General features: G+C 38.0%; 1 protein-coding gene across 1 annotated transcript; it reads right to left on the bottom strand.

Annotated features, from left to right (window-relative positions):
* Window positions 1–7,418: 7,418 nt before the first annotated feature.
* Window positions 7,419–9,138, bottom strand: LOC100368598 (uncharacterized). The gene is made up of 3 exons (XM_002739440.4): window positions 8,900–9,138; window positions 8,258–8,468; window positions 7,419–8,156 (listed from the first exon to the last, which is right to left on the bottom strand). The coding sequence occupies exons 1-3, from the start codon at window positions 9,086–9,088 to the stop codon at window positions 7,522–7,524; spliced, it is 1,035 nt and encodes a 344-aa protein (XP_002739486.3). The 5' UTR covers window positions 9,089–9,138; the 3' UTR covers window positions 7,419–7,521.
* Window positions 9,139–11,458: the final 2,320 nt, after the last annotated feature.

The raw sequence follows: 11,458 nt of genomic DNA, 5'->3' as shown, positions 1-11,458 counted from the left end.
TTGAAATAAAGTCCAAGATTGGTCGGTTATGTACGTACTTATCCAAAATGAATTCATAACCATTTTAACACGTAGCCAGGGTAATGAAATTAAACGGTACCCACCGAAAAATACACAGGGTCAGAACCCTGACCAACACATTGAAAAATAAAGTCCAAGATTGGTCGGTTATGTACGTACTTATCCAAAATGAATTCATAACCATTTTAACACGTAGCCAGGGTAATGAAATTAAACGGTACCCACCGAAAAATACACAGGGTCAGAACCCTGACCAACATATTGAAATAAAGTCCAAGATTGGTCGGTTATGTACGTACTTATCCAGAGTGAATTCATAACCATTTTAACACGTAGCCAGGGTAATGAAATTAAACGGTACCCACCGAAAAATACACAGGGTCTGAACCCTGACCAACATATTGAAATAAAGTCCAAGATTGGTCGGTTATGTACGTACTTATCCAAAATGAATTCATACCCATTTTAACACGTAGCCAGGGTGGTGAAATTAAACGGTACCCACCGAAAAATACACAGGGTCAGAACCCTGACCAACACATTGAAATAAAGTCCAAGATTGGTCGGTTATGTACGTACTTATCCAAAATGAATTCATACCCATTTTAACACGTAGCCAGGGTGGTGAAATTAAACGGTACCCACCGAAAAATACACAGGGTCAGAACCCTGACCAACACATTGAAATAAAGTCCAAGATTGGTCGGTTATGTACGTACTTATCCAAAATGAATTCATAACCATTTTAACACGTAGCCAGGGTAATGAAATTAAACGGTACCCACCGAAAAATACACAGGGTCTGAACCCTGACCAACATATTGAAATAAAGTCCAAGATTGGTCGGTTATGTACGTACTTATCCAGAGTGAATTCATAACCATTTTAACACGTAGCCAGGGTAATGAAATTAAACGGTACCCACCGAAAAATACACAGGGTCTGAACCCTGACCAACATATTGAAATAAAGTCCAAGATTGGTCGGTTATGTACGTACTTATCCAGAGTGAATTCATAACCATTTTAACACGTAGCCAGGGTAATGAAATTAAACGGTACCCACCGAAAAATTCACAGGGTCAGAACCCTGACCAACATATTGAAATAAAGTCCAAGATTGGTCGGTTATGTACGTACTTATCCAAAATGAATTCATACCCATTTTAACACGTAGCCAGGGTGGTGAAATTAAACGGTACCCACCGAAAAATACACAGGGTCAGAACCCTGACCAACACATTGAAATAAAGTCCAAGATTGGTCGGTTATGTACGTACTTATCCAAAATGAATTCATACCCATTTTAACACGTAGCCAGGGTAATGAAATTAAACGGTACCCACCGAAAAATACACAGGGTCTGAACCCTGACCAACATATTGAAATAAAGTCCAAGATTGGTCGGTTATGTACGTACTTATCCAGAGTGAATTCATAACCATTTTAACACGTAGCCAGGGTAATGAAATTAAACGGTACCCACCGAAAAATACACAGGGTCTGAACCCTGACCAACATATTGAAATAAAGTCCAAGATTGGTCGGTTATGTACGTACTTATCCAGAGTGAATTCATAACCATTTTAACACGTAGCCAGGGTAATGAAATTAAACGGTACCCACCGAAAAATACACAGGGTCTGAACCCTGACCAACATATTGAAATAAAGTCCAAGATTGGTCGGTTATGTACGTACTTATCCAAAATGAATTCATAACCATTTTAACACGTAGCCAGGGTAATGAACCAATGCATTGCCTGATATTAAATGTTAACTAACGTTTTAGTACATATGTATAAGCATAAATGTCCACAGTTATGTCTGTAGGTGTACCTTACCTGCATGCAAAATAAAGTCCAAGATTGGTCGGTTATGTACGTACTTATCCAAAATGAATTCATAACCATTTTAACACGTAGCCAGGGTGGTGAAATTAAACGGTACCCACCGAAAAATACACAGGGTCAGAACCCTGACCAACACATTGAATTAAAGTCCAAGATTGGTCGGTTATGTACGTACTTATCCAGAGTGACTTCAGACCCATTTTAACACGTAGCCAGGGTAATGAAATTAAACGGTACCCACCGAAAAATACACAGGGTCAGAACCCTGACCAACACATTGAATTAAAGTCCAAGATTGGTTGGTTACGTACGTACTTATCCAGAGTGACTTCAGACCCATTTTAACACGTAGCCAGGGTAATGAAATTAAACGGTACCCACCGAAAAATACACAGGGTCAGAACCCTGACCAACACATTGAATTAAAGTCCAAGATTGGTCGGTTATGTACGTACTTATCCAAAATGAATTCATACCCATTTTAACACGTAGCCAGGGTAATGAAATTAAACGGTACCCACCGAAAAATACACAGGGTCAGAACCCTGACCAACATATTGAAATAAAGTCCAAGATTGGTCGGTTATGTACGTACTTATCCAAAATGAATTCATAACCATTTTAACACGTAGCCAGGGTAATGAAATTAAACGGTACCCACCGAAAAATACACAGGGTCAGAACCCTGACCAACACATTGAAATAAAGTCCAAGATTGGTCGGTTATGTACGTACTTATCCAAAATGAATTCATAACCATTTTAACACGTAGCCAGGGTAATGAAATTAAACGGTACCCACCGAAAAATACACAGGGTCAGAACCCTGACCAACATATTGAAATAAAGTCCAAGATTGGTCGGTTATGTACGTACTTATCCAAAATGAATTCATAACCATTTTAACACGTAGCCAGGGTAATGAAATTAAACGGTACCCACCGAAAAATACACAGGGTCAGAACCCTGACCAACACATTGAAAAATAAAGTCCAAGATTGGTCGGTTATGTACGTACTTATCCAAAATGAATTCATAACCATTTTAACACGTAGCCAGGGTAATGAAATTAAACGGTACCCACCGAAAAATACACAGGGTCAGAACCCTGACCAACATATTGAAATAAAGTCCAAGATTGGTCGGTTATGTACGTACTTATCCAGAGTGAATTCATAACCATTTTAACACGTAGCCAGGGTAATGAAATTAAACGGTACCCACCGAAAAATACACAGGGTCTGAACCCTGACCAACATATTGAAATAAAGTCCAAGATTGGTCGGTTATGTACGTACTTATCCAAAATGAATTCATACCCATTTTAACACGTAGCCAGGGTGGTGAAATTAAACGGTACCCACCGAAAAATACACAGGGTCAGAACCCTGACCAACACATTGAAATAAAGTCCAAGATTGGTCGGTTATGTACGTACTTATCCAAAATGAATTCATACCCATTTTAACACGTAGCCAGGGTGGTGAAATTAAACGGTACCCACCGAAAAATACACAGGGTCAGAACCCTGACCAACACATTGAAATAAAGTCCAAGATTGGTCGGTTATGTACGTACTTATCCAAAATGAATTCATAACCATTTTAACACGTAGCCAGGGTAATGAAATTAAACGGTACCCACCGAAAAATACACAGGGTCTGAACCCTGACCAACATATTGAAATAAAGTCCAAGATTGGTCGGTTATGTACGTACTTATCCAGAGTGAATTCATAACCATTTTAACACGTAGCCAGGGTAATGAAATTAAACGGTACCCACCGAAAAATACACAGGGTCTGAACCCTGACCAACATATTGAAATAAAGTCCAAGATTGGTCGGTTATGTACGTACTTATCCAGAGTGAATTCATAACCATTTTAACACGTAGCCAGGGTAATGAAATTAAACGGTACCCACCGAAAAATTCACAGGGTCAGAACCCTGACCAACATATTGAAATAAAGTCCAAGATTGGTCGGTTATGTACGTACTTATCCAAAATGAATTCATACCCATTTTAACACGTAGCCAGGGTGGTGAAATTAAACGGTACCCACCGAAAAATACACAGGGTCAGAACCCTGACCAACACATTGAAATAAAGTCCAAGATTGGTCGGTTATGTACGTACTTATCCAAAATGAATTCATACCCATTTTAACACGTAGCCAGGGTAATGAAATTAAACGGTACCCACCGAAAAATACACAGGGTCTGAACCCTGACCAACATATTGAAATAAAGTCCAAGATTGGTCGGTTATGTACGTACTTATCCAGAGTGAATTCATAACCATTTTAACACGTAGCCAGGGTAATGAAATTAAACGGTACCCACCGAAAAATACACAGGGTCTGAACCCTGACCAACATATTGAAATAAAGTCCAAGATTGGTCGGTTATGTACGTACTTATCCAGAGTGAATTCATAACCATTTTAACACGTAGCCAGGGTAATGAAATTAAACGGTACCCACCGAAAAATACACAGGGTCTGAACCCTGACCAACATATTGAAATAAAGTCCAAGATTGGTCGGTTATGTACGTACTTATCCAAAATGAATTCATAACCATTTTAACACGTAGCCAGGGTAATGAAATTAAACGGTACCCACCGAAAAATACACAGGGTCAGAACCCTGACCAACACATTGAAATAAAGTCCAAGATTGGTCGGTTATGTACGTACTTATCCAAAATGAATTCATACCCATTTTAACACGTAGCCAGGGTAGTGAAATTAAACGGTACCCACCGAAAAATACACAGGGTCAAAACCCTGACCAACATATTGAAATAAAGTCCAAGATTGGTCGGTTATGTACGTACTTATCCAAAATGAATTCATAACCATTTTAACACGTAGCCAGGGTAATGAAATTAAACGGTACCCACCGAAAAATACACAGGGTCTGAACCCTGACCAACATATTGAAATAAAGTCCAAGATTGGTCGGTTATGTACGTACTTATCCAGAGTGAATTCATAACCATTTTAACACGTAGCCAGGGTAATGAAATTAAACGGTACCCACCGAAAAATACACAGGGTCAGAACCCTGACCAACATATTGAAATAAAGTCCAAGATTGGTCGGTTATGTACGTACTTATCCAAAATGAATTCATAACCATTTTAACACGTAGCCAGGGTAATGAAATTAAACGGTACCCACCGAAAAATACACAGGGTCAGAACCCTGACCAACACATTGAAATAAAGTCCAAGATTGGTCGGTTATGTACGTACTTATCCAAAATGAATTCATACCCATTTTAACACGTAGCCAGGGTAGTGAAATTAAACGGTACCCACCGAAAAATACACAGGGTCAAAACCCTGACCAACATATTGAAATAAAGTCCAAGATTGGTCGGTTATGTACGTACTTATCCAAAATGAATTCATAACCATTTTAACACGTAGCCAGGGTAATGAAATTAAACGGTACCCACCGAAAAATACACAGGGTCTGAACCCTGACCAACATATTGAAATAAAGTCCAAGATTGGTCGGTTATGTACGTACTTATCCAGAGTGAATTCATAACCATTTTAACACGTAGCCAGGGTAATGAAATTAAACGGTACCCACCGAAAAATACACAGGGTCAGAACCCTGACCAACATATTGAAATAAAGTCCAAGATTGGTCGGTTATGTACGTACTTATCCAGAGTGACTTCAGACCCATTTTAACACGTAGCCAGGGTAATGAAATTAAACGGTACCCACCGAAAAATACACAGGGTCAGAACCCTGACCAACATATTGAAATAAAGTCCAAGATTGGTCGGTTATGTATATACTAATGGCATATAATATGGTAATTCTGGAACGCCCATTGGCCAATTCAAGACGTGAATGATACTCGTCCTCTGGCTGAAAAAATCTTCGTTGTTCGATCTACTCACACATAGATTCTTATATTATAACATTATATTTCGTAAACTTACCATTGCATTGTTTAAGCTCATTTCATCATTCTTCCGTTCTCGTCTGGATTTGACTTCGCACACAAAGTAAGCAATTTAACGACTAAATTGGTTGACAGTGCAGCAGTGCGGCAATCAATTTGCCTCTAAGTTTGTTACTAGTGTTTTCCTGAAAGCTGCATTGCTTTTAAAACTACTGTCTTGTTAGCCAATACCATTGCTGACGTAGTGTACAAAACAAAAGTAACCCAACTGCGTCTTGGTCAGTCTGAGCTTGTTGTGACGTTCGTTTGTTTGTTAATGTCTTCTCGCAACTAGTCAATCATACTATTTAAGGTTTTTTTGTGTAAACATTTATTTGATCAAATTATCGTGAATAAAAGACTTGTATGTATTTAATTTGTTCATTTTCGTGATTTGTCGAAAGTTGACGAAGGGCGTATATGCATGCGAAATCGAGGCTCATTATCGTGCTAAGAAAAGCATACGCGCATGCGTATTGATTCAGCGACAATCGGCTACCCAAGCCGGAGGGAGATCGTAGTATGAAGATAAAACAACTCATTTAGATCTAAATTAATTAATCACGGTTTGCATTTTATCCGATGCATATTGGAATTTATAATGATCACTCCGATACCAGAATACCGGTGGCTATACAGTATAATTTAGTAATGTCCGCCCTCTCACACAGTGGGGGAGATTGTGCCCTGTACCAGTAAGTTCCAGGTTCCAGGGAAAGTTACAGAATACTACCAGAGTCAATAAAAAAATAGTTGTGGCCAAACAACACGGGCAGCTGACAATTTGTGTCCTGACTAAATGATTTCGTGCTGCTGGTTACATGAGAGTACCAAACATGACACTCACAATGTGATTTTAGGGCACGTTTTTGTTAAAATATGTAACATCTGCTCTACTAATCTGAAAGTGACGATTGATAGCTTGTTTTAATGGTATTCAACTAATATCCACGACAGTGCAAATTAAGGGATGGTCATGAATTTCGGTTTTCAATTCAGAATTGTCTCAAAGACAGGAAACAGATGTTGCTATGTCAAGAATTCGAAAAACGCTTGTCGTCTTTGTCAAGGACGGGTAGGCGTTAGATTGACTTAAAACATATGTGATATGTCATGTCCCATTGGGGGGTAAAATATATATTTTGACTTTGTATATAAATAATGTTGTCAATGAAATAATCAAGCAATGTTAGGGAGTTACAATTACAGAAATAGTTTGACAAATGCAACATGGAATACTTCAAATGGGTATGCTAATCATTATTACAAATTATCGTGATTCGTTGAAATGATATATGGGTCCTTCTTGACAGGGGTGAACGTAAGTGTGTTTACAAAGTATACCCGTGAAGAAACATATATAAAAAATAAGAAAACTTGTTCGTCTACATACATGTATTTATTTAAAATAGTGAGCACTTCTCGCAAATTACCAACCTCTACAATTATCATTTAGTTTTTGGTAAAAATACAACTAATTTGTCATATATATAAAACTTCTTATTGTGTTTCCTTCAAGTCACACAAGTCCCATATAGTGGTTGCAATGCCCATTGATCAGTAGACTGCGTTACCGGGTCTACTAAATATTAAAATTACTATTTGCAAAGATAAGATCAGAAAATTTCACGTACAATGTTATTAAAAATAACCACAAATACACACATTTGTATATGCAAATATTTACGATTCCGTGACTTTTGGCAAAGCCTGATACCATTCTTGTGCGCGTGGGGATAAATATTTTATCGCCAATTCATTCACGTCTTGAAACACCTTTCCAGGCAATGGTTTTAATTCTCTACTAAGAGTATGTAAATGACAATCTGTTATTCTTGTCATTTGCTTAATTTTCCTGAACGACACAACAATCGGAGTTTCTTTCGGATCAAGAGTCTTACGCACCCAGGCTGTTTCCGGATGAGAAAATGTTTTGACAGTACCATCAATTAATCGTTCACCAATTCCAAAATTAAAATAGTGAGCCTCGTCAAACGAAAATTTGATTCCGTTGACATCTTTGTACCTGTATGTAAACTCATTTTTTAAGTATGAAGAATAATCATAAATGTCATCAATTGTCAACAGTTTGGCTTTATAGTGGCCCGCAAATGACGACTGTTCTATCACATTTAACCAATCTGTAGGAAGCTCTATGACATCGTGTTTCCGTGAATTCTTTTCAATCAGCCCAAAGTGACGATCTGCAAAGCTGTATGAATGTCCCTCTAACAGCGTTTTATAATCTATTCGCTGGAAAGTTCCCTGGTCAATTAAACTCTGAAGATACCACATAAATTTATTGTTTAAACATTCACCTGCAAATGGCAAAAAAGAAAGTCAGGAAAGACAAACTTGTCACTCAATGCCCGAAATTATTGTCTAGCACAAATATACTATATATAAAAAAGATATTCACCTGGATGGTTATCCGAACTCAAAATAGCATGCCGTGAGGTTATATTCTGTTGCACGAGAAGGCTTTGGAATGCAGAGATGATTTCATTTGGACCTTTACCTCCGTTCATTTCATCCCAAAGAAAACAATGAAAAGTTCTTGTCTTAGCAACGTCCACTCCAAGACATCTCAGATGTAATTTACTGCGAAAGTGCCAGTCTTGAGTGGAGACCTAGTGGTTGAAATAAACAAATAGATCAGATAAGGCACTAGATATGATATATCGTCTATGAACGGTAATTCGAATCATCAATTTTGGTCAGCTGAGGAAAGCAGGGATCGATATGATATCAATAATTTATCGACTGTTTAAATATGGAAATTTACGTCCGATATTAGATCGATATTAGACAGGCTTGATGTTGGGTCTTAATCAGGATTTTTGGAATCGCGAGCTCCCTGATAAACATATGGTACTATAATCTATAATTATCAAATTATCCGATAATAAAAAAAAATAAGCAATATCCCACCTTCATGCTAGAATTATTTTATATGAAGTAATCTAAATCAAATTCTATGTGAAGTAATCTAGATAACAACATGAAAGTGTACGGCATTATAGAGAGCATGTAATTTAACATTAAAACTAATATGTCTTACCTTTGGACATGGAAGGCTTTTTGAGAAATCTAAGTGAAATACAGCAACGTCATTCGTTGAACAAAAATTATCCATCTTTAGTTCCGACAAGCAAGATGTCTGTTTCCAACTAACCACCACGCATTTATATTGCAGAGCAAGTGGTTCGTCTTCTGTAACATAGTGCCCTCCCTCGGCGGTTGAACACATGATGAGATCAAATTCAGGCCGCTACGAAAATACTTCGGGAATTTCCCAGTTTTGTGTGTCGGGTGGTTTCATTGCCAAAACTGTAAAATCGTAATTTATATTACCATAATGTGTTTCGGCAATTGACAAATGATCCTGTAGGGCCTTCTGGAAACGCCGTTTGTCCTCGGTCGTTCTTGCATATTTAATTTTTTTGGCCATCACATCACATCGCTGACAAGTATCTCGCCGAGGCCGTTTAAAATGGATATCAATGTTTTTTAAAACGTGTGTTCGAAAAGTTGAAAAGGAAACGTATCGTCTGTTATTATTTCGTTGTTTCTTCAGATAATCGCGATAGCAACTACTAATACTATTTGAAGCTGGCATATATTTTGTTTCAGTGTTTCCAATATTACAATAATGGGGGGATTCGAATGTATAACTTGCCATATGATTGTCGATGTCCATAACGCATTGTCTGTCAACAGATCTGTGGTGCAGTCCGTGTTTTCCGCGGCGGTCGGATTGAATTGTCGAAAGTGGTCTTCTTTTCCCCATAAGAGTTGCAATACGTTGCTTGCTGATTCCGAAGATTTTCAAAAATCCCAGACGGCAGATACGCTTTCTGTTCATTGTAACATCAATAATATGATAAGTGCGTGAATTGTATCGGCGTACCGTCCGTATATCCATTAGTTGTATTAAAATGAGATTCTGCTCATCATAGCATTTAAGGTCAAAATCACGGCGAATCATTCTGATATTTCGAACGCCTGTTTGGATTAAACAGTCATTGTTACACGAACAGGAGAGCGACATCCGGTCAACAAAAGGAAATGCTCTGTTTTTCCTCGCTGTAGTAGATTTTGCAAACTTTCTCGTGATAGTTACTTTTCGTTTATATAACCCTTTACGAGGTAGTCTTTGAACTGTTCTATGAGCCCATGGTTGTTCAAATGACCAGGTATTATAACAGAATCCTCCACGTACGGCCATCGTTCAATACATATGCGTACTAAGTGTAGCGTGGCACAAAGATTCACATTCCTTGACAGAGGAAGTTGACGTTGCATTTGTGTACGACCTTGTGAATATATTAAAGAAACAAATATGCAACCTGAGGTTCGCGGTTCCACAATCCCAGTTTAGCACTGGTGCATCATGGGAGACATAATTAAATGGGCTGTTCAACTCACAGATCAATTTATATAGTTGTTGATAATGACGATAACTTTTCCTCGACCTCGTGTAAGTTACAAAATTCTGATTCCAACAACGTAGTTTAGAATTATAGACCCTACAATAATACGAAACCAGTTTAATCTCGAAGTACTGTAGACTATATAGTACTAGTCAAAAGTTTAATGTAAACTATAATTTGCATGTGTATCGCTAACCACAGTTCCTCCACTGAGATGAACATCTCCTCGGCACTTATGCATAAATTAATAAATATTATCCAACAATTCAAGTATTAAATCACAAATAAAGAATGTGATTGTTTTGGGTGTGGTAACGCGATTTACCAGGGTTGAAACTTTCCGTCGTGGTATAATGAATATGAATTTTAAACTACACGTGCATTTTCATGAAACCGATATGATCACATAGAGACTTGTAACTTTAAATAAAATTTACCGACTTTACTTAAAAACACGCAATATTTGTAGACGTGACACAGAACAGAAGTGCTCCCAACGAGAATGATATGACGTCACCGCTGTCTCCCCACTGAAGAGCAACGCGCACTGTATGCGATTCACACCTTAGAACAACAGCGTTCCCCAACTGGCTGTTGGGTACTGTGCGCTAACTATGTCATCTGGCTACACCAAGCACGGGCTAAAATTTAAGCTAATCTCATATGTTTTCATATAGGCTAGTCCGAGTTGCGTCCATGTAAGGATGAAACAGTGTTTAGCACTGGCTAAGAGACGCCCAAACTCATTGTTCGTCGTGACTATGAGTACCAATCACAATCCTATCCTCATTCTCAGCGTGATTACCATATTGATAATTTTTCAAGTCACTATAACTATGCATATGATTATACAAGTCCATGCTACAATGACACTCGCTCTCATAAAGAATCAAATCTCAATCATTTTAACTATGATTTACGGGAGTTCGGACCAATTTCCCGTGTATTAATTTTACGATCTGTCACAGCGGCTTACAGTGATATATTTTGAGTTTGTTCTTTGTTTGATACATACCAATCAACGTGAACATTATACTAGTGTTTGGCAAAAGAAATAGAAAAAGAAAAAAACGTCTACATCTAAATGCTTGGTTCATGTTGAATCCGTAGGACTCGTACAGTTACGATCACACGGTAATCGCGGAACTTTCACACTCAGGCAATAACACAAGAATGCATTTAATAAA

The sequence above is a fragment of the Saccoglossus kowalevskii genome, chromosome 19 (assembly GCF_978046115.1).
Source record: "Saccoglossus kowalevskii chromosome 19, keSacKowa6.1, whole genome shotgun sequence".
NCBI lineage: Eukaryota > Metazoa > Hemichordata > Enteropneusta > Harrimaniidae > Saccoglossus > Saccoglossus kowalevskii.
Note: the sequence above shows the minus strand (reverse complement) of the source record. Positions and strands in the feature narration are given on the sequence as shown.